General features: G+C 43.8%; 1 protein-coding gene across 12 annotated transcripts in view; it reads left to right on the plus strand.

Moving 5' to 3' along the window:
• The window catches only part of GULP1 (GULP PTB domain containing engulfment adaptor 1), a 2063281-nt gene that overhangs the window by 1938361 nt on the left and 98011 nt on the right, over window positions 1–26909 (plus strand). For all 12 annotated transcript variants that reach the window (XM_069615617.1, XM_069615618.1, XM_069615616.1 and 9 more), the window contains one exon: window positions 18782–18920. In XM_069615617.1, coding sequence (XP_069471718.1) covers window positions 18782–18920 — 139 coding nt within the window. The remainder of the gene's footprint in view (window positions 1–18781; window positions 18921–26909) is intronic.

A 26909-nucleotide genomic window follows, 5' to 3' on the forward strand; every position in this document is an offset into this window, starting at 1 on the left:
CGAAAGTCATCTCACCTCCCAGCCTCTTCTCTACATGTTTAATTGCCAAACACTAACCCCACGATTCTTGTGGTATCAATCCACTAAACAATGTATATCCTGCCATGATTTCGCCTCTTTACTTGGATCCACATCATTCCTCACTCAAATTATCTTCCTGATATTATTCAATTGTATTACATCTCTCTCCTGCCCTTTCTGAAAACGGATGCTCTTGAAAAGGATTAGACACCAAACCCATTATTGATGTGAATTTCTCTGTGAACTGGTTCTTACCCCTTGATGAGAACGTGTGTGCCTTTGGGGGCTTATGTATCGGTGGGCTGTTGATTAGTTGAGTGTGCTCTGTTTGATCTACCCCGCATGATGTCAACATGGCCTTAGATACATACCAACCATCATACTAGAAACATACAGAAATGAACACTCGACTGCTTTACTTTCAATCGAATTAGGCCTTTCGAAGCGTCAACACAAGTGTGCACTTGCTCTACTTAATCTTCCTCAAGTTCTGGAGCTAAATACTGCAAGATCTGAGACTACAAATAGACTTCAATAAATCCTGCAGACACTTATAATCTGAACTGTTCAAATACATCTTTGCAAATTCCATTAAGCACAGACAAAGGTGATCTATGGCCCTTTTGCACTATCTGGAAACTCTTGCATGGAATCCGATGTTGTGCTCTGGATCAATTGTGCATTGCATGCAGCATCTTAGAAAATGCATATAGATAGACACACACCCCATCCGCAGGTGGCACATTTAGGTATTGTATATACAACTAATGATAACCTTGTCTAGTGTTCTCTGCTAGGGTTATCCAATGTACTGCTTGATTATGTAACACAACGTCGGACAGTCCAATGCTTTACAAATGCCATATTACATAACGTCACACATATGTAATGTGTATGTAAAAGGTTAGAATGAAACACTTGCCATAGGAACACTTCTCTGATCGCTAAGTCGGAGAACATTATGTTTTCCTTCAAAGAGACACATTGCTTTTGCAATACGCAGACTTGCTAAATTGCAAAACATTTTTTTTCTTTTTACCACTAGTGAATACCTTTGCCAACAAACCCACATCTGAAGTATATTACACAGTAAGATCCTCGCCGTTTTGCTTCAAGCTTTACCTTTTAAATAAAAGATCAAAAAATGTTTCCTCATAAAATCCAATTGTTGTTTACGTTACGAAGCGTCTCCCTTGCCATGCTGCTCCACGCCCAACCAACACATACGTGTATTGCTAAAGCTATGCCAGGTCTAGCAACTAAAAGGATTTGTATAGTCTATGATGCTCAGCACCTTGTTCTATGGAATAGGGTAGTTTTACCTGCCCTGCTCCATGTTTGATTTCATCAATGTTTTCAGACTAGACACAGTTACGTAATTCTGAATGCATAGCTGGGTTGCGGAACTCGCTGTTGTCCACCAGCCCCACGCGGAAATGACACAATAAACTGCCAAACCAAATGCTACTACGGTACACCCAGGAAGAACAACAGTGAGCTGTCCCCTACCACATACAAGTGGCCAGCATTGTAGATCAGCTCACCATTCTGGCAACTATAAGAACCTGGAGGAATCTGCCTTTGATTTTTTCATCAGCCAAAGATGACTGACAATCTTAGTAGCCACTACCTAATTAAGCAATAGAACCCCAAAGGGGCGAGGGGGCATTACTGGTCTAGTAATGCCACAGGGAGTCAGTTACAGGGCTGAGCGAAGCCCCGGGGTATTACCAGACTAATAATGCCCCCTCCGAGGTTTCTATTTCTAATAGTACCCTGGCACGTTGTACCAGGATACTAAAAGTTTAATTTTCTAGAGTTGAGCAATGTCATGTTGACAGTTTCTCCACTCAAGAAAAAAAAAACTACAAAAAAAGATGCCCACAATGGATCAGGAAGAGGAGGACTACCGGTAGTCCCTTCTCCCTTGCCATGGATCCCACCTGCATGCCCATGCCGGGGACACCCTGGGAACACTAGTGTTCCCGGCGCAGAAAATGGATGAGAGAGGAAATGGTAAGTGGGATAGGGGTTTAAAGATGTAGAAAATGGGAGTGGGTTGGAGAGGAAGGGGCAGAGGAAGCGGGGGGAGCACACCTAGCTTCTACCTGGCGAGGGAAGATGCGGCCTCCCGCTCTGAGGAGGCTCGGAGCAAGGTCCTTCCCTGTGTGGTAATGACCCCGTTCTGAGCATCCCTATTGGCTGGGAGGCCACCACACCGACCTTGCAGGGTACGAATTTGTGAAAATATCATATTTCGTTGTGCTTCTCAATGTATAACACTGCACCAAAAGCTATGTTTTGACCCAATGTATTGTGCAATGCATTGCCCTAGGAAGGATGATGTGATCAGTTGGTTCTAATTGCCTTTGGATCTTGTAATTGCAGGTTTCACACAGATATCTGATGCAAGTGTTTGGCTTGCTGAGCTTTCCAAGCAGATTGTAAACTGATATCTGTCAGGGACGTCATTTCACCAAAATGCAGGGGTAGCAGAAGTGACATCACACAACCCTTGACCTCTGATGACATTACAGGAAGTGATGTAATTTGACCCCACCCTGAAGAGACATCACGCAAAGCGATGGAACACAACCTTTCACCCCTTGACAAAACAAGAAGTGGCATCAGATAGCCTTGTTCCTAAGTGCACTACAAAATATATGGTTACAATATCACTGTAATATGATATACATTTCATACAAGAATGATTCACCATATGTATCGTTAATATCAGTGTGTATAGGCCCATATTACAAAATTACTGTGAATGCAAGCAGACGTCCAAGGCCAAATGATAATGATGGGTTATTATACAGCACTTACGCTTAAGCGCTTTATATAGAACAAATATACACCCAGCCTGTGTTGGTACTCACTTATCGACCTCAGAAGGATGAAAGGCTGAGTGGAAGTGTTTAAAAACAGACTAGATCAGTGACTCACCCCCTGAAGTATGCCTGAAATAAACCTTTAATGAGTCTATCAATTATTGTATATAATTCTAGAAAGACACATTTTTTGTTATTCCTATTCTTTCTTATTTGGGTCACTGCTCAACACTTTTTTTTTTAAGAGGCCTGAACAAAAAGAAAAACAGGCACTCCAGAAACAAAGTGCCACATGGTGCTGGCCACAGCCTAGGAGCGTACATTTAAATATTTATTTTTGTTTAGGAGTAGCAAGGGAGACCAGAGGGGCAGCAAGGGAGACTTCAGGGGTCGCAGCTGTGACCCCTGACAAGCCCCAAATGACGTCCCTGATATCTGTTAAAGACACCTTGCCTTTTTTAGACGGATCTCCCATCTCAAAACTTGTGTTGTAATTTTTGGACCCCACACACCCGTCTTCTAAAAAATACACTGCATGTTTTTTGTACTGTGATCAAAATACATCCTGCCGTCCAGCTCTTCGATTATTAATATTTTGTGCAAAATGGGAATACATATCATATTCCTAATTCTGAATAGTGTATGCTTGTTTTAATAGAAAACTTCAACATCTTCATAAAGAAGTACACAAGTAAGGATCCCTAGATCATATACGCGAAGCATAAAGACACAGGTCTATTAGTGGAGCATTCAACCCAAAATCACAAGAACATTTATCATTTTGCAAGATCTTCCTGATCTATTAGGGGTTGGGAAACCAAATTGTTCATGACGCAAGAACACATATTTAGCTTTGTCACAACTTAACAAATCACGATGTTGATCAATGGATGCTAGAGTTTATTTAAAATACGTGTGGCAAGATTAGCCTAGCGTCCATATGAGAGACGGTGTATGTCGGAGCCTGATCTGTTTTCTTTTTCAGTCTACTAGTTGCCAGTTCAAGGAATATATATATATATATAAGTGCTCAGGGTGAGATGGAAACGTCCACATAGGAGAATTTGCGAGGTTCAAACAATTACAGAATTCTATGGAAAAAATGTAAAATTCATTGTGGTGACATGAAAAAATACAATTCTCTGCAACAGTTAATATTTTAGATATGTGTAGAATGTTTGAAGAAATTATGTTGCGTTTGCCTCATAATGACAGTATGCTTTTGGGGCGTCTTGAGCATCCCACTGAGATTCATTAAGGTGCCACCAGGCGTTTTCTAAAAAAAAAAAAAACAAAAAAAAAAGAAGAAAATGTGAAATTTTCAACCGTTCTGCTGAAAAAAAAACTTGAACATTCTGTTTTCACGCACCTCATTATATGTTAGCAATATGAAACGTTTGCATGAACAGACTTCAATTCTGTCCATTCCGCAAACAGGTCTTTCCGTACAATGCTGCTCTGTTTCAATTCCACAACACTGTGCAAAATGGACATTTCTATTCATTTTATTTCAAAAGACTGGCGAATGCTGTGCCACTGCGAACAATAAGCGGATTTTGACTCAGGAATATTTGTTTTCTCATCTCCTAAATATATTTTCAATTGCATGCGGCTTGGAAGAAAAAAGCCAATTCTGTTTCCCATTACACATTTAAGTAACGCCATCAATGTTATTTTCTAGTAAAATAAATGCATGATTTGTTAGTAAACCTCTGTGTGTGTTCTTTTATGAGACCATTGTATATTGTAAGAGGACATGAAATGCATATTTGTTTGCTCTGGGCATTTAAAACAGATTGTTGGCAAAATGTTGCTTGTGCAGAAAGCCACACTGTTTGACTGGCTTTTGTGTGGTTGATCTCGTGTTTTATCCTCAGTGGATTTACTATAGAGCCATACAGATCCTTGTGACCCGGAATGGTTTGGTGACAGACCCCGTGTTCTGATTGTGCGGAGTAGGCAATCCCTTGACTGACCTAGTAAGTGGTGCGCCAACTGAGCCTGTGGGAACCACTCACTTCTGTGAATGTAATGCAAAACTGAGAGCTGCTGCGCCATTCCCCTCTACACAGAGGAGGTGGATGCTACGCTCACCCATTGGCACAAACAGGGTCATTTGCTCGTATAATAGGACGAACGAATGGTGCAGTACGATGGTGCAGTACTAATTCCAGTTTATAAACAACACATGTCTGATAAAAAATTATGTACCCAATTCTTGGTCTTTGTGATGGCCACATTACCCAAGCTCCGTTGTGTGCCTAATGCAACACACACAGGCTGCGTTAGGTGCACAGTAGGGCTTTCCACTACGCCAGACAACATGAATAAGTAAAAAATAACTCCTGAGAAAGGCATAGCACATTTTAGATAGTAATAGGACTCACAGGTCAGTGCTAAGGCATATGTCCAGCACTCAATCACAGTGTGGCCAAGGCCATGCACAAGGGCACTGCAGTCTAACTACGCATCACTTCTGGGAGGAGAACCTCAGCGTGTCCAAGTGCTCCTCCTTCCTGCCTTCCAAAGTGTTACCCAGGGCACCAACTCATAGGAAGCACACATTCAGGAGTCCTCATTGGCCACGTGAGTTGTTACACAGAACATACACAGCAACAAGGGATTGCCTCATTTGCACAGGATTTCTTCCCATGAAAATAAACTAATTTTTCCACTTTTATATTGTCTGTTTGTGAACGAGATGCCATTTTGCCAATACACCGTCGGTTTGTTTATTTCATAAAGGAGATGTTCAAGTCTAACAGATCAGTACAACTTGAAGTAAAATTGGCAATATACTTTGACCACCATGTTTTCCAATCCACGAGATTATCTCTGATTAGGCGGGTGGTGTTGGAGAGGAGAGCGGACTTGGCATGTCCACCTGACCTTCCAGGTCTTCCTGTTGATTCTGCTTAGTTTCCCAGCAGGGTTAAGATGGGGTTTCAGAATGAGCCCTGCGGACAGATTCTGAGAGGCCACCCTCATCTAATCAATAGGGACACACACTCATGTCTAGCCAAACTCTATCTGGGTAGTGGGACTGAGCAGCAAGCCTTAGACCTAAGAAGGTGCAAGAGTGGTGACACATAGAACACTCTTAATAATACAAGTTGGGCAGAATGTTTACAAATGCAGTTATAGTTTTAGGCTTTAGGCCACTCTTATAAATTAAAAACGACAGTAAGTAACACACTAAAACATTCACTATTCACACATATATATATATATATATATATATATATATATATATATTCCCCTCCGTGTGCTCTGCTGAGAGCACTAGCGCGTGACCTTTAAACACAGTTTGAAATGCTTTTCAATGTACTGTAAGAGCAGTAAAGCAAGTGAATAAAAAAGAACCAGGTAAGCAATCAAAATATTGCAAACTAATAGGTTGAGTAGAAATAAGTTAGCAAACAACAGGCAAACCCGTAGAACTAAGGTTTTAACCAAGTCCTTCCCTGGCTATAAAAGAAGAAGCCTAATGCCCTTAGAGGCATAGGTCTCAATACATGTATTTTCAGGAGGCTTCGAGTCTTTTTAGGAAGTTGAACAAGTGTTGGCTTGCGGCAACAAGTAGTTGCAAGTGTTTCAAAGTTCATTAAAAATAAGGGAACATCTTTTAAATAACCTCTTCCAATCAAACCTCCTTAAGGGAGACACAGGGGAGGATCCCAGGCCAGAACATCACTGTTCAGGGCTAGGCAAGGAAGAGTTACGGCTAGGACCCTACTCCCACAGAATCTCTATGGACAGAGGTGCAAAATAGAGATGTTCAATCACCCCCTATACTGTAATTTACTCAGGGACCGTGGTAGACGTATTTGACATCACTGGGTCTTCTGGATTAGTGCCTTGGTTCCATAGCCGGGTGAAGGGGTCTCTTCAGGCATCTGATTCTTGGGTCTGGTAGGTTCGTGTTTCATGCTCCCATGGACCGGATTCTGAATTCTAGACAGCTGGACACTCATGACACACCAACTTTAGGACCACCACTCTGGCAACAACCTCACGGGAATAACAGGACGTGATACAGGTGGTGAGCATTGAGGGCCAATTGAACAAAGTCGTGGAATACAAGCCTTCTGGCAAAAAAGAAGACGCTGGTCATGCAATGCCCCACTTCATGGTGGAGAGCTGCAATTTCCGGAGATTCTGTTTGTTCCTTAATCTGAGGATCTGCAGAGTCCAAAGGCACCAATTGCAGTGAAGACGCCCAGAAGGACGACTGGCTAGCCAACAGGATGGTTTTGGAACTGTTCCAAATGCTTCCAGTTGCTGGATCTTTCATTAGAGGTCAGATTCTGGTTGTTCCCACTGGTCCCGGCGTCGGAAGCACCGATGACAGTCTACTTGAGATTTGTAAAGAGAGAGGGCTTCACCAGGAAAGTGAAGTAAGGGCTGCTGCCAATCTTCCAATTATGGGTTTTGGGTCTTTACTGGACTGCTCTCTTTCATAAGGGTATTGGGTCCAATAATGATCTGAAGAATGGCTGCATGAATCCTCCTTTTTTAAAGGATCTCAGCTTGAGTTGCCCCCAGCCTAGCAATGACCAGGATCTGCACAATTTAATCTGGCAGGGGATGTTCAATCTTTGTCAGCCGCCGGCTAATGACTGGGTCCAGCAACAGACACACCTGTCCCAAAATCTTCCACTCACATTCGGACCACCACTTTGCCCGCTAAAGATGGAGCTTTCGAATGGATTGTGTCCACCAACATATTCCACATCTTTGACATGTAATGTCCACAGCTGTGTACTTTGGAACTTTTTGGGCAGAGGGCGTCCTGCGTTGATGGCATTGGGTCGATGTCCCTCAAAGGCCTCCGTCAAGGGCGACGTCACCGGATGCTACAAATAGGACGCACGGCACCCATAGCCTCAGTTCCGATTTTTTCCACAAACGTGTTTGCTTTGGGGACTCGGCGCGCCCTGTGTATTCCTTGTAAACATGTCGTCTTGTTCAACCCCTCTGATTCCGCGGTCTGGCTTCAAGACTTGCCGGGACTGCAAGCCGAAAATGCCGATTACCAACCAGCATCACATTTGTTTGTGGTGCTTGGGTGAGAGTCACAACACTGACAACTGTTCAAATGCCAGTTGCTAACTGCTAAGGCCTTGTGGGAGCGTAAGGGAAAGCTTCAGGTAGGTAGGGGTTCGAAACCCAGTAAGTCCTGTAAATCCAAGTCCAAGGGTATGTCCACTGACGGTTAGATGGGTGACTCTCCCCGTCAGAAGGAGTCCTGGGGGTCTCGTTCCCGGACTGTTTCCTGCCATTCGTCCTCCTCATCTCGGCATTCTAGGAAGCGCCATCACTGTTCGCCTTCCCCGTCCTCCTTGGAGGATGGCGCCGCGAGGAAAGTGGCTTGTCCAACTAAGTCCGCAACTCCGGAGGAATGGGCTGCATTTAGGGAGAAGATGTTGGTGATTTTCCAGTCACAGGGCACAGTTCCGTCCGCGCCTTCTAACAAAGCCAGCAAGGAACATTCTCGATCCGTGGTTCATACGCCTTCAGGCTTGGGTCCTCGGTGCATCCTCATATGGAATCTTTGAGGTCCTGTTCGGACAAGGCTCAGGATGGTCGCAAGAGACGTACTTCCAGGTCTCGGTCCTCATCCCCAGCGAGACCACAGAAACCTGCTATGGGCTCGAAGGCAGGGTTGATGCCGTTGGCGAGTCTGTTGATACGGACGTCGAAGCGTTGCCTTTGTGTCAGCCCTTTGTGCCATCGGCACCCTTGTCAATGTCGATGCCGAAGCTTATTATTCAAAACGACCTAGGCATGATGTGCATTACATAGATTTAGGGCAATGAATCTAGTGGTCCCATGTTTAATATGGCCATTCCCAAAGGCTACTCCTTCTTTATGGATGAAGAACAAAGGTGACCGGACCAGGGATTTGGAAGGTGTGATGTGTCTATGTTCCAAGCAGTCTGCAAGGGAGTATATGCAGCTGTAGGACAACATAGAATCAGGCCCATCAGTTTTCCTTCACCTTAACTGGGCATACAGGGCAAGTGTCCAGGAAATGGATAGTGGCCCCACAGTACAAACAGAGATGGTTGGTCCTACGCTGATACCGCTCAGCCTCGGATAACAGACCTCGCATGGTATCGACCTGCATCGGCTCTGTTGAGTGCTCCTTCAATGTGTTTGAAGGCGCCATATGCGGCAGGGTCACATTGGGACTATTCAGTTTGTTCTTCAGTGTGCTGCTATTCTTTCGATGAGATGATAGTCAATCCGAATGAATTGATCAAGCAAGCCTTGTAATGTTGTCTCTTTGGGGCACACGTACCAGCTCATCTTTGAATTCCTCCTGCAACCCTTTGTGGAACATGGTGAGCTGAGTTACCTCAGGCCATAGGAATTTGATCGATAACTGCTTAAAACGGCCAATATATGCAACCAAGTCCTGGGATCTTTGTTGCAATTCCAGCAATTGGTACTGAGCTGAAGCCGCTTGGTTAGGTGTTGTGAAAACTTCAAAAAAGACTTTCTTGAAACCTGCAAAGTCAGCCAATAGAGGACTATGGGAAGATACGAAAGGCACTGGCCATGCCAGGGCATTGCCAATCAGATGACTGATGATGTATCCTATTTTCACTTTATCGGTCGTGAAATAGGTTGGTCGGAACATAAACTGAATGGTGCAATGATTGCAGAATTCTGTTAGTTTTCTGGGGTCTCCATCGTACTTCAATGTACTGGTATGTCCTACTACTGACTCAGTTAAGGCTGCTGAGGTGGTGGTTGAATGGACATCCTTCAGCTTGGAATTCTCGGCTCGCAAAGTGCCGACTTCAGCGAGAACAGCCTGTGGTTTGTTCCTGAGTTCTTGCAAGGCTTCCATGTCTAGCTCCAATGGGTTGGTAAGGCATCGCAATCTGTCCAGATGTGCCCCCCAGGTTTCCCACATACCTGTGGTTTTTGACTTTTGTGATCCAGGTTCCTCCCGGTGCTGGTGTCCACTCCCATCCCAGGATAGTATGGGAAGAAAGATTGCCCCCAGTCCGAGAATCATTGATTCATCCAGATACTGGGAACCCTCTCACAACACGATGGAAGGGGACCAACCACATATTAACGTGGTGTCAGGACAGTGCGAACACTGATGTGGGCGCCTAAAATAAGGAAGGGAAACGGGCAGCTAGGAAAAGGAAATGAAGGAAGACAGGACCCAAAGCTGGTAACAGGTCGGACTGTATAGAGTAGACAGGAGAGTGATCTCAAGAAGAGGGACAAGGAAAAACAGGGTAAGGCAAAAGGCTGGCCAAAAATAAGGAGAGAGAGGCACAAGAACAAAGGGGCAGCGTCTATTCCTCAGGGCAAGGAAAAGTGCAATGCAAGGATGGTAGTGTCAAGTCCAAGTCAGTATCTCTGCACAGTAACGAGGCTCCATAGTTTCAATGGGTTGCCCATAGCAATCATAGTAATCATGCAACACACATGTGCAGAAACCGGCCCCCACCCCTCGTGCATGCATGCATTTGGCAAGATGGTGGTCCCCATGAGAAGGGGACAAATCAAAACCATTTTTATAAGACAAGACCGGTATGACAGGATAAACCTTGTCACTTTCGTCGAATAACGATGTACCAAGGTTTTCCTGGGAAATACTTCACTATTTCAACATAGTGTTTGTCATCTGTCGTAATAATACAAAGTTAAGGTTTCAATGTTCACCAAAATTAAATATCGCTCCTTTTTGTTTGATTAATGAACTAGAACAAACCTTTACTATTTCGCTATATTTGGCATAGTTGTCTTAAGCGGCTACCCTATCCTGCTTCTGAGACCCGCTAGAAGAATCAATAAAAGATTGAGAAAAAGAGTGCCCATGTTCAGATGGAGAGAAAGCACCCGGGTAAGGACAACCGCTTACATGGCTGTTGCTCAATCACTCCCCACCCGACTATGCATCTAGCTCAAGGCGGTCAGTTAACATGGGATGCGCAAGCCAATTGTTGGTCTAGCCTCCTTTGTACCATTTTTCAGGCTTATACACAGGTCTAATAAAGAGTTGTTTTCAATCAATGATAGCACAGTTTGGTCTTCTTCTGAGCCTTGAATAGATACTGGCGTAACTGGTCCACGTGTTTCAGTATTATGTGATATCAGGACCAATTATGTAATTTTCCCTACTTTTTTGCTGTGGTCATGATTATTTGTTTTGCCAGCTATTGGTCTGGGCCCAGCACGGTTACGGAGATTGTAGGCCATGTTATGTGCGGCTAGCAGCTTTATCTTTAACAAGCAGAATATTTGCTCACTGAAGCCCTTTGGAAACAGCAGCGCCAATCGGCAGTCAACTATTACCATTGGGCTGATGATAGCCAGCAGCTAACAAGTGTTCCAATGAAAAGTTTGAGCACGATAGTCAAGATATTTGGAAACCAGACATCAGAGCAGCAGAGTGCAGACTGCACTTGTGAACACTTCTGATGCGCATCCAGGTGTTCTTGTTCTTAGTAGTTGGTTTCCAGTCATGTGTATTGCACGCTAAGCACTTTCACCAGGGAAGCTCAGTATGCAAATGGAGCCCCAATGAGAGAATAATATGCTGCCACGCTGCAGACTGCACTCTTGAGCACTTCTGACGCTTTCTATGCATTGCCTTCATTCAAACAAAGTCATACATAACTAAGTTGGGGCGATTGTTTTGGACTGGTGAAATGGACATTGGGCGAAGTGGAACATTGCACGGAGAGGACACGTTTGCACAAAAGTGCAAAAGGACCTTTTCCCCCTCCGCACAATTTACACATCGATGAACATGACTGCAAGGGAATATTCTGCTCAGAAACTAAAGATCTACTTTCATAAGGAAGACCCCACAAATTCATTTGAAACTATTATGCAGGATTAGCTGCAAAAGCTTGCATTGCTGCTTTGATTTTTATTTCTTTAGTTTTTGGGTCACCCATTGGTGACTGCCCATGGGAATCAGAAAGCTTTGATAAAGAATATACACCTACTGGGGGAGCTATTGAAAAAAAGTGCTACCAGCGAGCCTGTGCTATCATATTGCCTCAATTGACTGGAGGCAAAAGGTATATACATGCTTCTGCTATCAACCTTTGGGTTTTTCTGACGAAGGTCATCATTGCACCAAAACCCTTTGCACATTTACACATTGCCATTTTGGAAAACCATCATCAGCCATATGACAATATAAATGCACCAAGCAAAGCTAAAGACATGATCGGATGTAAAAACTCTATATTTTATAGTTGGTTAAATGGCAATGCCTGACATTAGATTTCAACAGCAAATATGACCTGGCAACTCTGACACCATTTATCGTTGGGTAGTTATCTAGAATGACGCTAAACTGGATTCCCTGGACTCCTCAAATGACCAAACTCATATTGCTAGTGTGCGGTACAACTTGGAAGTCACAACTTAATAGAAGCTATAGAATCAGGAAACAAACCTTTACCATTCATAAGGCTCTATGTTTACCTAACATTAGTACATGTCTTATGTTATGGAAACAAATCATACATTGGGACTCCTTCTTAAAAACGTGCAGTTTTATCGTTATTACTTAATCATGTATGGGGCCATGGGGAGATATAATTAAACCCAGGCCTGTCATATAGGTTATCAGCGAGTGCAGTAGGCATTGATGAATTCTCCCCTTGATTGAAAGATGATTAAAGCCGCATTCACTGACCTTAAAATGAAATGTCCTCCCACCTCCTGGAAAACCCTGCAATGTCAATAGGACTGCGGTGACCGTGAGTAGAGCCCAGATGGAGGTGATCACACCGGCAGAGCTGAGTGTGTTTTTTAATAGAAAGGCAAATTATTCCCGCGATGCTCTTCCGGCTTTAAGCACATTGTGTTCTCACGCTTGTTCCATCAAGCACATGGCCACATTGAGGTGAGTCTGAGTTCCATGCTTCATCACACTTCAAAAATGTGTGTTGGGAATTTGTTTGTTATTGATGTCGGCTTGACAGCACCTGAGACTCAGAAAGGGTTGCATAGAGAGACACCCTGGGGCCTAACTCCCAAAGCATTTTTCTGTGGGATTTACCCATAGAAAGATAATGTTTTAATGTACTTTAACAAGATCATTCCCCGTTGTGAGAGGCAGCCTCCTTGGCAGAATAGCGAAATATTTCTCCTGAGAATCGCAACAATTCTCTAATTGGGTAACATCGCTACTCACGAGTGAGCCCCCATTCCCCAGGACACTTTCTTTTTGGCAGATCTGTCCTCTCTTCACTTTGTGGCAGTGTTGCGATTCCCAGTAAATCCTGCTTTTTGAGGTAAGGTTTATTATTGAGTTTGTTCTCTCTATAATATGGGTGTTTGAACATTTCGCTGGTGATATTTATTTGAGCTGTGGTTCTAGCTTTCCATGATGTTCTCATAGGTCTCTGTCTTTGAACTCTGGATGGATGGGGGTCACCATAATACATTTCCACTAAACCTCATCACTGAAATCCAGCTATTTCTCAGCATGCACTATTCAGACTACCCATCCCCTAAGACCCTGCTTCACTTACTGCCGTCCCACTAGAAATATTTGATAAGATGTCGGCATCCATTTATGCGGATTCAGTTGGTGTCACACCGCGCGCTCGCTTGCGGGCGCCACTTACCTGTCCTAGGGTCCCGGGTCCACGGCCGCAGCGGTCTCCTCCTTCATGGAGTCTGTACCCACGGTGGCGTCTTTCCCCACGTCGACCCGCTGTCCGGATAGGCTCCGTGGACGCCGCCATATTGCGAGGATCTGCGCATGCGCGGATCGTCAGTATCCGACGTCCCGCGCATGCGCAGTGTCGGAACATGCGTTCCAAGCCTCGCTTTGATGCCAGGCTTTAAAAGAGCACTGCATACACAGGGACAACGCGTCTCAACACAGTTGTTACTGTGTATACGCTGCTGGAGCCCTGGCGTCCGTGCCTCAGCCTCCCCAGTTCCTTGCTCTGCCTTATCCTGCCTTGTCCAGCCTCTCCTCCTTGTCCTCTCCCTGCTCCTTAGTCCTCCTACCCCTTGCTTCCCAGTTCTACTTGGTCCTTGCCTGCCTCCTGGTTAAGGGTAAGGGGAGGTCCTGTCTGGGTTCCTGGATTCCTTCCCTTCTGCTAGGATAGTAGGATTCCCCTGTCTGTTCTGCTTGTCCTTGCAGACCTTCCTCCTTTACCTGTCTTGTGCCCTGCCGGTACCTGTGCCTTGCTGCCTTCTTGGATGTTCCGGAGTTCAGCTTCCACTATTATCGGTGTCTTCATCAAGCCTTCTCTGCCAGTGGAAACACTGTCCCGACGTCACGTAAATACTGAGAAGTGCCACCCGTGGCGTTGGGAGTTGGTTCAGTGCCATCCTGTCATATATCGTCAGGAGGGTATTGGGCTAATTTCTCGCACTACCCATTCATCGGCAATAGATACTCCGACAGACTGGCAACCTCAACTCCACGGTCTCCAGGAAGAAAAGGTAACCAGCGATCTCGTGAAGACTCGTTTAACAGTTGGAGGGACTAACATTCTTCTAAAATTAAATTCATGGGGGTGCTCTCCCAGATACTGACACACTCACACTTAATATTGGGTTGATAATGGAAAGCTGGACCAGGGAAAATTAAATGACCAGTAACGAATAGGGATATTATTCTTAATTTAACAAAGCAAGGTGTCTGATTTCGGATTCCTCTTCAGCATTCAAGAGACCATCACGTTTTCAGCATGACCACAAAAAAGATGTTATTAATGTACGTTCCATGTTGACATATTTAAAGACTTCACATAATTTCTAGAGAACAATTTAGGATAAATCTAATCTTAGCTGGATCACAAACAAGACAATGAGAAAGGGGACTTTTGTGGAACCTCAGTGAGGAGATAGAAATGGAAATAGGATGTTCTTATTTCAAGCCTCTTTCTTGTACTGATAATCTAGAGAATGATGGTAGATGCAAGCAATATAAATTGAGTAGTTTACATCGCCGTCCAAGTCAAGGTAGAGGTAGTTGAACTGGTAGCACAATGATTTGATTGAGCAAAACTAGATTTTAATCATATGCTTTTAAATTCTGGCAGTTAACTGCTTCCTATTTTACCATTTAGAATAAAATTAGGGGATAAGGCCTAGGCTTGGCAAGGGTTTCGTCCCCTCCTGTTCGTCCATAGTTATCTTTGCCCTAAACCTGTGACATGCCCAGGCATCTTTGATCATGCAATTCCCTCCCCCCTCGTCACATGCTTCATCCTTTTGGAATATAAGGAGCAAATGCACAGCTGCAGTTTCACTTACAATTGCATCATTGGGGAGTGGAGAAAGGCATGGATGAAAGGAGTTCCTTCCTACTTGAAGTCAAGATGCTCATCATTTATAGAAATTGAGCAGCATAGCAACAAAGGCCCTCCATTGGAGAAGGCAGCCTGCAGTACAGGTACTGACTGTACTGCTTACACACAGACCACCCCCGTGTCAGATCTACCTTAACCTTCACCCATGCAATATGTTTCATTGTGTTTTCATAAGTCTCAATATGAAGTTCCCCACGTGTTCGTTCAGTCCTGCCATTCCCGTCTTCAAGGAATGGAGGAGAGAATGAAGGCCAGAGGGAAGAGAAGTGTTGCCACATGGGTGAAAATCGGGTAACATGTTTCAAAGCTTTATTACCCACTTTGCATTATATCTCTTCATCCCTGCCTTTCGCTGTGTGTGAGAATATTCCAGCAGTATTTGCTCATTGCTCACGTCACAGCTTTCAGATCACACCCCATTCAGCTTGCACCATCCTATCTACCAACAGGAAGCGCATCATGGCTGCTGTAGTGTCCCGTTCTATTACCCATCCTCCTCCTCAATGAATGGGACACCTTTCTTTGTGTTAAAACACGCGTAATCTCATTATGTAGAGTGCCTACCTTTTCTGGCAGTATGACCAAAGTCTGTATGGCCACCTGGATCAGTTGTCTTTCTGCCATTAAAAAAGCTCTTGCCTATATTCTGCTTGGACTTGTGGCACACATTTGTAAAGATTAGGTTTCAATTAATACTATGAAGGATTTGCTTCTTCTTTGAAACCGACCACCTAGGACCCAACTGTTCATTTCGAAATACTCTGGATGGCTACGAGTGGGTGAGCTGTGGTACATATAGAGAATATGTCCATTATTCTCGTTCGTTGGGGTGCAGCCCTCCTTCAAGTGCCACCGTGCCGGGCACTTATAGATTTCTACAGAGAGAAGAGACCAAGGCTAATAAGCCATCGTTGTGGGCCGCACACCCTAATACCCACAGAGGGTTAATTTGTTCCTAAATAGTAGTGATGTTTTCAGATGTTCAAATAAAATAAGGTAGAAAAAATGGTGTCAAACAAAGTTATATCAATAGTTCATATTTAATCCATTAGAATGAACCACACAGAATGTGTTCTACCTTGTTTTATTTCAACATCTGAAAACATCATTACTATTTAGGAACAGATTAACCCTCCGTGGGTATTAGGGTGTGTGGCCCACACCGATGGCTTATTAGCCTTGGTCTCTTCTCTCTGTATATTTCTGTGACTTTACCCATGTGAGCAGCTTCACAGACCTGCTTGCCCTAAAGGCTTTCTCCAAGATGCCTGTATTTCTATCTAAACCCTGATTATTTCATGCTACTTTTTCAATAATTGCACCCTAAAAGCACTGCACCCCCAGCTTGAGGTGAAAAGAGCCAAGAATAACATTTCCCCGCAATGAAACAGCTGTGGCTACTGTGGGCTGCTTTCTGATAATATGACAGCAGCGCTAAAGGCACGCACTCTGTGTAAAAAAGTCACACTACTCTTTCATAATAGGACCCCTGATGGCTAATCTCTACATAACACAGGAAATCACTCAACCGGCTTGAATCACAACTAGTCCCCAAAGAGAGGATCCGCAAAGAATGCTTCTCTTGCCATGCACCCACCTTCTGGAACTCAATCCCGTTATAGGCTCAGAATGCCCTGACAATTCGCCAATTTCACAAATCTCTCAAAACATGGATTTTTCACCACCACCTGACGAAGGATTAATCCAAGTAGACGCACAGACCACAACTCACAATACCGCACTATTGCAAGGATTCCTGCACTAAGGCTGGTGAGCCACATCTGGTAACATGATATGATATGATATGATAGGTTATTTATAATGTGCTTAATACCCAGAGGTTTCTAAGCGTGGACCCGGGGATCGAACCTGTGTTGCTCGGTGTCGCCCTGCTTCCAAATCGAGCACGTAGTCCCTGAGCTATTCCCCCCTAGAAACATGGCTCCACTGCTCTCAAGATAGGTCAGTGCTTTAAACAATAAAATAAAAAAAAAATATGATAGATCCTGAAAACTTCACAGTGCAAGCATGAGATGTTTGACACTGGGGTCTAAATTAATTTGGAAAGTGAGGGGTGCTGTAGTCGGACAGAACCTTCTACGCTATGCCACCTGCAAGGCATAGCAGCACATATGATGGCAAAAGAGACAAACAATCCTGAGACACGCCCTACTCATATTTCTATATCATGGTTTCCCATGCTCTTTTCTGGCTGGTCTCACTCCAAATGCCTGGCCTCCAATGTGGTATTGATTCACTATGTTCCCCCTAGGATAATTATATTTGTTTTAATTTGTTCAAGGCAACATGACTTCGTGATGAGCCATGTTCTGTTCGCATCAGTTCTTTGCCAAATGGATGCACCCCTTACATGTTTATTTTTGTAGTGTGCATGTTAACTTTGCACGCACCACTTCCCTTGTCATCACGTGGGAGAGCAAACAGAACAAGAGTGGGTCCCTAGGGTAGCCCGGACAGTTTCTTAATTGCCGTCGGACTTCAATGGAGCTTTCTCCAGACGTCTCTCAGGGCCCTTGGTTTGTTACCCGTTGTTTTATCATGTAAAGATGTACTTACAGTCTCGGGAATGCTAATGCAGGCCTACCCCGTGCAGAATGTTCTCATGCTTAGGAAGCATCTGGAGGTTAATTACTGTTGTCATAGTGCCCCAGTTGCCTGATTCTATGAAATGCAAATTCATTTGTAATTAACTTTCGTTAAATGAAATACCTGTGTTCAGTGGTGATCACTGCCAAGCCTTGTTCTTACCATGGTTTTTTTAAAATAATGTTCCTTTAGTAGAATAACCCCTCCCTCCTTGCCCACTTTGACTTGCCACTTCCTGCACACTCGAATTGACCCTTTCACTAAACACTATGTGTCTGATTCACAGAACGTTGTTGAATGGGATTGCAGCATTATAAAATGTTTCTGTGAATCAGATCCTATGTGTCCCCTGCCCCCTCACCCCCCACAATTCATGTTGGCTGTCAGGCATATTAAGACTTTTCAGTAACATTTTGCCCTTTGAATTGGCTGCTTCCAGGGGGGTCTTCTCACTGTCCCCCATGAGGAAGATTGCAGGATCCTGTCTGGCTGCGTGGGAACATTTTCAGACCCACAAACCACACTGCTCTCCTTTGATTTAGCGTGAAAGTACAGTTCCCATCACTATTAATCAACCGGCTTTTATGATAAACGCAGTTTCCGATCTATTTGGTTAAGAACGTGTTTTCTTTCAGAGTTACCATCCGACATGCCTGTCAGTGATATTTTATAACTCTACTTGTGATTTTCACTTCTGATGTCTCAAATATGTATTTTATGACCTCCTCTGCGCCTAATGCTTCTTTATCGTTACTCAAGCATGCTGTTTCTTTTGAAACAAAATCCGTGTGTAAAAATAGAAGAAGGGCCATCATTTTCGTCGGCTGTCATGTTGGGGCGCGGGTGGTTGCATGGCAGTTGAATGTGTCATTTCGAAGGATTAATAACCGTATTGCTTGCTATACGTTTCCTGTGTTTCAACCAACTCTTTTCATGATTCATAGAATTGTACATGTGCATATGTTGACATGCTAACGCTAAGCCTTCTATTTTTAGGCAGGCAGTGTGACACCTAAATCACCCTCCACGGACATCTTTGATATGGTTCCCTTTTCTCCAGAATCACCTCAGTCATTAACGCCAACGCGCAATGGGACCCAACTTCCGCCAGTGCCCAGCAGATCGACAGAGATCCGTAAGCGCCATGTTTTTTTTTGTTGTCCAATAATTCAAATTGAAAAACTGTCATCATGTAGAAGGGCCTCTCAGACAGTGAAGCACTCGCCTCAGGCATGACCTCAGCCCTGCTGTTCGCAAGCTCAAGCCCTGGCAGGGCCAACTCAGCGCTTCATCCTTCCGGGGTTGCCAAATTGAATGTCATTACATTGCATACAATATCAGCTTTTAGCATAGCACTGGGAAGTGGAAGAAATCCACCATGAAGACCTGGATAAAAAACCTGTTATTATCAATATTAATATTATTATTTTAATTGTATTATTTGTATCATTAATATTATGTTATGCTTTATTATTATTCGTATTATTATTCCAGAGTGGTTTTTTATCGGGTAACCATCATGACTTTATTCCAGCCCTACATCATCAGTGGCCTACCTTGATGGTTTCCACTTCCTCCGCTTTGCTGCCTTTCCCCTTGCTCCTTTCCACGAGTGGCTGCTCTGCTCCAAACACCCCCATAGTGGATTTGGGTCTCTTCACTTTTATACTCTGAGTCATTGGAACATTTGGGAAATGCATTCCTAACTACGACAACTGGGCTCTGATCTCCATGTTCTTCGATGATTGGGTGGTGGTTGCCAGGCCCTCCTCCCACCCATTTGTTCTTGCTAATGATTGTGTAACTCATTGTTGGCACGCTGTTCTGAGGGCTCTGCCATCTTGGACTCAAGGGTCCCTCTCTTTGCTGATGCCATGTCCTGATCCTAAGTTTTCTTTAATTGGCCAGTGTATGCAGACCATGATACATCCACCTCACTGTACTTTCTGGCAGTGGCCCCCCACTGTGATGCTGGCGGTTCTCTTTGAGGATGTCTTGTAAGAGGATGATTGAGGTAATTTCTATGAGCTGAGCTTCCTTGGCCTTTCTTTCTTTCAAATTCTACCTTGATTTCACGGTTCATGGACCATGATTGTGATTCCTGCTGGCAACTCTCAACACAGCATTTTCATCTCCTGATAATGACTCGGGATGGGGAACCAAATATACAATATCTGAACCTAAGACCTCCACAGTTTGAGAACAATGTATATGGGACACCATACAAGGCTGGGCCTGGGTGGGACGCTTTGGTTGATCCTCCATGTGCCACCTAAGAGGTCAGAGTATCTTAGAGGGTGCTTTACATGCTCCCCTGGACCCTCATCAACTGTGTCAACTTTCTCTCCTCAGTAACTTCATCACATGACGCAGAGTGAGCGCACAATTGGTTTGCATACTTGCCTTCGAATGAGATTAATTAGTAGATGACAATACCATGGGAAGAGGAGTAAGGGGTAACTGCCTCTGGCAAGGCAGTGAGTGTGCTTTCAGTTTTCATGCAGCTGCCCTGTCACTTCTTAGTACTTAGAGTGTAGGTAATGAACACATTCAGATTGCAATCATTATTATTATTATTATTATTATTATTATTATTATTACTGAGCGCAGACCTAGCTTCAGGAAGCAACAGCGTGACTAACAAACATAGGCAGACAAATCCTTTAATGTGCCATGACAAGAAGTCAACCTTTCTTTTTCACCACATTGACATACCTTGCATGTCCATAGCACAGAAATAGGGAGGCTGTGATGTGTGATCCACGTGCTTCGAACCACAATAGCAGCATGGCTTCCTGCTGCAGTTCAAAGGGAAAGGGAAATTGGGGGTGCAGCAGAAAAGCTTAGGCAGACAAATGTAGATGACAAGTCATAAAAACACTCACATAGCAGCCTAGCCCCATTTGTAAGGAATGGGTAGGGAGGGATCACAAGTTTATATGGCACAACATAAACACATATTTACGTTGGGACACAAAATGACCAAAATCCAAAGAGAGCTTTGGAAAAATCTGAAGTATTGCTTTAGCCCCTAATTTGAGGATGGGTTAGGGTGTTGAAATAAAATATATGCGTCTGATTAAGCCTGTTGACTGTTTAGATGGAAGCGTGAACCCATCAAGTCAATCTTTCCAAGCTGATGGAGGACTTTGGTTCAAGAGCACTAGCATTACTCGTGGTAAAAATTAGACGAATTCTAAACCTTAAAGACTAGCTGGCCATGGAAACCGAAAATGGCTGTGGAACCGGCCTAAAGGGAGACACGCAAAATGAAAGGATTCACAAGGGTTAACAAAACTAATAAGTGTATTTATGTATTTCATTTGTGTTTTATAATACACCAGGCAAATGAAAACTCCTTAAGAGCACTACTTAGGGTGAACAGTTGAACTGACTTTTGGATAAGGAAAAAATTAGAAGGGATGAGTCCCTAACCACCCCTTGACCATTTTCCTGGGCAATTAACTTACTTGGCAGATGACCTCTAGAGAAGTCATATAGGTCAACCACTGAGGCCAGTCTCTAGCAGTTCCATATTGGAAATTCTCCGGCAAAAAGCTGTGAGTGCAGGAAGGGAATAATACAGTAGGCGCAGCACATTTGAATCCTGGGAGGACATCAGAGTTTGTAAAATTACCCTGATTTTCAAACTGAGCTATGTCTCATTACATTTGGAAGGATGAACAACGCTCTGAGGCAATCTAGTCAAGTTCAAGAAAAGTCTGTGTGAGGGTATGTAGAGCCTCAGCTTTCGAAGGGGAACATCTGTTCAAAACATAGAACACATAATAGCAATTTATGAATGTTTTAGCAGAACCCAAATCCACCAACGAGCAGCAGAATTGGCCAAACACATTACATTATACATGTCAAGCATCTACACTTCCAAAGAAGCCTTTTGTATGTACCCATGCAAGGCCGAAGTGCTCTCATGATGGAGCGTAGACATTCTCCCTGGGCCCATGATAACAGGTGACTAACAAGATAAGTAGAATATTTACTGCAGGCTGAAGAGGGAGGCTCTTTGCTGCCAGAAAATGGGAATGGGAGGGTTGCATTTCATATGAGCAATAGTTGTTGGTGTATACATTGAGATTAGTAGAACCCAAACAAACGTGACAATCATCCATCTGAAAAAGTGCAAAAGTTACCCCCATTAGTCCAGACTAATATCCACTACATTCAGTGCAAATAGGCCATGGTTCTGACGAATGAGCTGATGAGCATGTGTCTTGACGGTCACTCATGTGATTGATGGGCAGGGAGAGATTGATAATGAATTGCAGGCTTGACTAGAACTGCACCTGGTAATTGAAGGGATGGTGGGATTGCAGGAATGTGATGCAAGAAGATACTCGGTGAAGTTATGACATGACACGGACACCGAGTTAGCTCAGGAGTGGGCCACGTTAGAGTGGTCAAGAATCCATAGCCCTCTGTGTTCCCCATGCAAGTCCATGGAGTCCAATTGGCCTGCACCTCATACCAAAAAGGCAACTGGGAGAGTGCAATGGGCTGCCTTTACAGAAGCAGGAAGAAAGCGGCCTTTGGAGGAAGTGATGCGGCACTCAGAGGCAGAAGCATTAGGAGATCCCGGGCACAGATGACATGTGGCAACAGGGGCAAGCAGTGGTGGAGGGCTAGTATATGGAGGTAAGTCAGAGGGGCACCTCCTGGGATTAGATAGTTCTGCATAACTGAACTCTGTAGAAAAGTGAGCCACGGTAAGTGTCCCTGAACCGTTTAATTATGTAGCATCCTTTGTGAATTAATTCAGTTGTTTGACACTTACATAGAAACAAAGGTCTCATGCAAATAGAATGTAGAGTGATGGTACAGGAGGATAAAACAGAACATCTTAGAATACATGGTGTGCACTGAAATATATTCATATGGACGCAGAGCAGAGAAGTGGCCTTCATCTTAGGTTAGACCCTGGAGCATGACATCTTGGAAAAATGATGGGTGGAAAAAAACTGCGAATCATAATGTCAGAAATTGTGGCAGCAACTCTGACAACTAAACACATATTTAGGGGTGAATAGATAATATAGAAAAACAGAGACGATGTACAGGATGTGAATGTACATCTGAGCATTGGAGGAGGGCATCAGAAATAGCAGTGAGGAAGAAACGTATTTATCAGCCCATACCTAAAGGACATCCAGTTTAAGGGAGAATGGGTTATGTAAAACATGGGGATTGGTGTGTCACGCAAAGGTCACAACTGCATTCAAAAGGCAGGTGGCATCAGTGAAATCTGGGTATCCATGTTGCACTGTGGCCATTGTGATTAAATCATTGTGATTTAAAATGCGAGCTAGTATTTCAAACAATACGACCTTAAAACTGAACAAAACATTCTGGGGACTGAGAGGTGAAGCAACAATCGTGCAAATTCAGTGGAAACACGCACCGATTTTGTAAAAAGAGGCAACAATAATTGAGTCACTATAGTGAGACTAATGAGGTGGAATGGTCATGAAATTAGGAATTGTGTCCCAGAGCAGACAAGGGTGATGTTATAACAACTTTTCATCACTGTAAGTGAAGCATTTGCGAAAAAAATGTCCCTACTGTAAAAGCATTTTGCAACAGGCAGTGTTGGTCCTAGTCATAGTCCTTTGTACTGATGCAAAAATGAAATGAAGGAATATGTTTTTGTACTAGGTCAAGTTTTTGTCTATTCATAATAACGTGTAAAATGTCATTAGCACCAGTGCCACGTTGCTGCATTAGGATCTCTGCCTTTTGATCTCAACATGCATTTTCTTTGGAAAAGGACTCAACACACATTAAACTGATGTAGCTGTTTAAGATGCTAAGGACATGGGACGGTGCCCCCTAAAGGATGTTCTGATGACTGCAGAGAGAAAGAGGCAGTTATAGTAAAGAGATGAAGAAAGGGTTAATGACAATGGTGAAGGAAGGGTTGCAACACAAAGCTGACTGGCCTTGGAGTTACAGTGACAGGTGAGACCAGAGAGAAGCACACCGCATATGTTACTGCAGGAATTATACAATAGAACATAATGCACACGCTGTTCACAGGCGTTCTGTTGACAGATAATGGGTGGAAACCCATCAGTGGAACAAGCACTGGAAGCAAGCTAAGGGCCTGATTCACAGAAGCACTTTATAATGGCACTCTTCCCATTGGAAAACAAATGCTCTGTGAATCCGACCCTAAACATCAAACTCTTGGTTCACCATAGCAATGCGAAACAGTCAGTTTATTTCTATAGGGAAACCGTTAATGTATCTCCTTTCTGCATACAGGATCAGAGTCTTTTTTATGTGGATGGGGATAATTAAATTGATACGTTTATATGATAGGTTTTGATATCTTACCAATGGAACAACCCTTGCTTTTGCAGCCTAGATGCTGCAGCCCTGGAACCCGAGGCACTAAAGGTCACATACAAAAGCACAACGTGCTGTGCGTCAGGTTTCCGGGGTCACGGTATCCAGACAACAAAAAGGAGACAGCCGGAGGGGTTGCAGAGGGTGTCACACAACGGAGAGGGGATAGTGATCAGGTATCCCCCCTGAAAAGGACCAGGTGAGGCACGCTTACAAAAGCCTGCGGAAAGCGGCCCTTTTTCTAGATTCCGCAAGTTCGGCCTTCTGTAGACAGGACACAGAGATCCCATCCTTTAACCTCAAGCACCACATTAGCAGAGCCGCCTCTTCTGCTTTCATGTCTCTGCCTTCATTAGAGACATACTGTTTGCTTCAGGTGGCTCACCTTAACTGTAGGGTAACCTCCACCCTATGTGACATCGCTGGCATGCTCATGGTGAGGCTAAGCATCGTTTTCGCGCCTGATGTTCTGTTATCTACGTTCGGGCATGGTCGGACGGGGCCAAAAAACTGTCTCGGGCACCAATGAAAAAGTGGCCCACCGTTACAAATGACTACTCATTCATTTTATGACTAAATAGTATACAAGGGGAAGTTTTTAAAAAAAATTAAATGTGATGCAAATTGTGCATTTTAAAGAATGCTTGTCAGCAACAGTGGTCCAAACTACTAGCCGCACAGTGAAGTAACTCATCAAACTGGCCCACATTGGCCAAAAAAGTGGGCCACTTTGACCCAAAAACTGGCCCACACCAGCATTTTGCATTTTTGGTTCTGCCATGGGCCTATGTCCTATAGGCCAGTCCGAACCTGCGTATGGGGCATAGCAGCTTTCTAAGCACAGCTTCTCAGCCAGACAGCCGTATAGTCTGTCAGTCCTGTGACAACCAGTTATTGGCCCCAGTGGTTCTGTCGATTTATACAATGGTAATCATGGCATGTGGGAAAAATAAAATATTAATATCCCACGCCCAAAGCTCTAAACAAGGCTCTTGGGAAAACGCAGGTTTGGTTGTGCCAGGACCAGGGAGCTGGCCTGCTGCTTGTCCATTCTTCAAGGAGTGGTAACCCTTCCCTGAAGCCCCGGTACAAAATCAAACTAATGTATAGTGTTGAACGAAGCAGGCCATTGGGTAAACTCCCTTTCACAATTAAAAAGCAGCCACCAGAAAACAACCTTCTTTCCTCAGCAAGCCTTGTGTGTGCAGTCAGGAGACCACTCGATCAGAGTTCCAGCAAGGTGCAATAGATGTATCACCATGAAGGCAAAGTAATAAGAGCATGTGCCATGCAGATTCCTTTCTGGATATCTTCAGCTAATAGAAACTGAGAGTGTGTGGGTAGCATTATGTTCTAGGAAACATTGAAATGTAACTGAGGACTATTAACATGTTCTGCCATCAACTAGCAGTACCCCGGCCTGAAAAGTCAACTTGAGTCTCCAAGCCTCCATTGCCTGAATCTGGGAATTCCATTAACCTGGACTCCAACTAAAAACTGATCATCACCACAGACACAATGAAGAGGGACTGCACTGGAACCTTGGGGGCCATGAACCGTCAGTACCACAAACCAAGACCCTGCACCGCCCTATGCAGCAGGCTGCAGTGCTGGCCCTGGAGCATAATCTGTGTTGCCTTATGGCATACACGAGATCTGTTGTGTGGTATAGGAATCAGGCACAGAGTTTTTTTACAAATCCTGCAGTTTGAAAACAAAAATGATGTCAATGGCTAGAACAATTTTGAACAAATATTTTGCAAATATAATAGCAAGCAAGGCAACAACAAAAAAACACGACCAACAACGCTACAAAACACAATTGAAAGAGCATCATACCAAAACTGACTAAAATGTTATCAGTGTGTATTTTAGTATCTGGCATGATAACTGCCACTTATTAAATTAGCCTGGCATGAAAGTAGTATTATGGCACCCTAGTTCAGGGAAACTAGTGCCTATACCTCAATTATAGTACATGCAAGTACAGTCTTGTCATTATAGGGGGGATCTGATTTTCTAAGTTATGTTATATTGCTGACATCACATGTTGGGCAAACAAATCGAGCGTTCCACAATTCCATAATATCACTCACATTTGTGAAACGTAAATAACAAAAATAGTTTTCTTCAAAATCGTCTGTGCCGGGAAACCCTTACTTTAACCGTCCATTCGAACGGTGCCAGTATTTTATAGCTGTGCAGGAGATTGTGGCTACTCAGTGTCTGGGCACATTTGGTTATTTCATCACAGCATTTCCTTTGAAATGCATGAATCAAAACCACATTATCATTCTATTATGTGGGTGACAAACGGTGTGTCAGCAATGCAACTCTTACAATGTAATAGAGTTCAATGTTATCCTATTTTACTATAATTCTCTTAGGAAGTCCAAGCATTTGGAAATGAGGATATGCAAAGCCACCCAGATCCAAGACCTGGCACATAGTCTGCATGGAGAAAGCAGCCTCTCCACCCCAATGGCGTGAAACAGGCCGCAGACTTGGTTTCCTCACATCAAAAGCCTAAGGCTGTCTGAACCGGTTTATATATCATTTAATGCTACACACATTTAAAAGAGTGAGTGCCGAGTCAATCTAAATGAGCATGAAGCACAGTGTGCTTTTAATACTCCGTGATTTAAGCACCCAGCCCTTTTATCACAGACTTATGTGTCATATATAAATATCTGTGGTAATTCTCGTCTTCATATACACCTCTTTGTTTTCATGCAAAGCAGGCTGAAACCCTCACTGCTGT

The sequence above is a fragment of the Ambystoma mexicanum genome, chromosome 9 (assembly GCF_040938575.1).
Source record: "Ambystoma mexicanum isolate Mex_15411 chromosome 9, UKY_AmexF1_1, whole genome shotgun sequence".
NCBI classification, from domain to species: Eukaryota; Metazoa; Chordata; class Amphibia; order Caudata; family Ambystomatidae; genus Ambystoma; species Ambystoma mexicanum.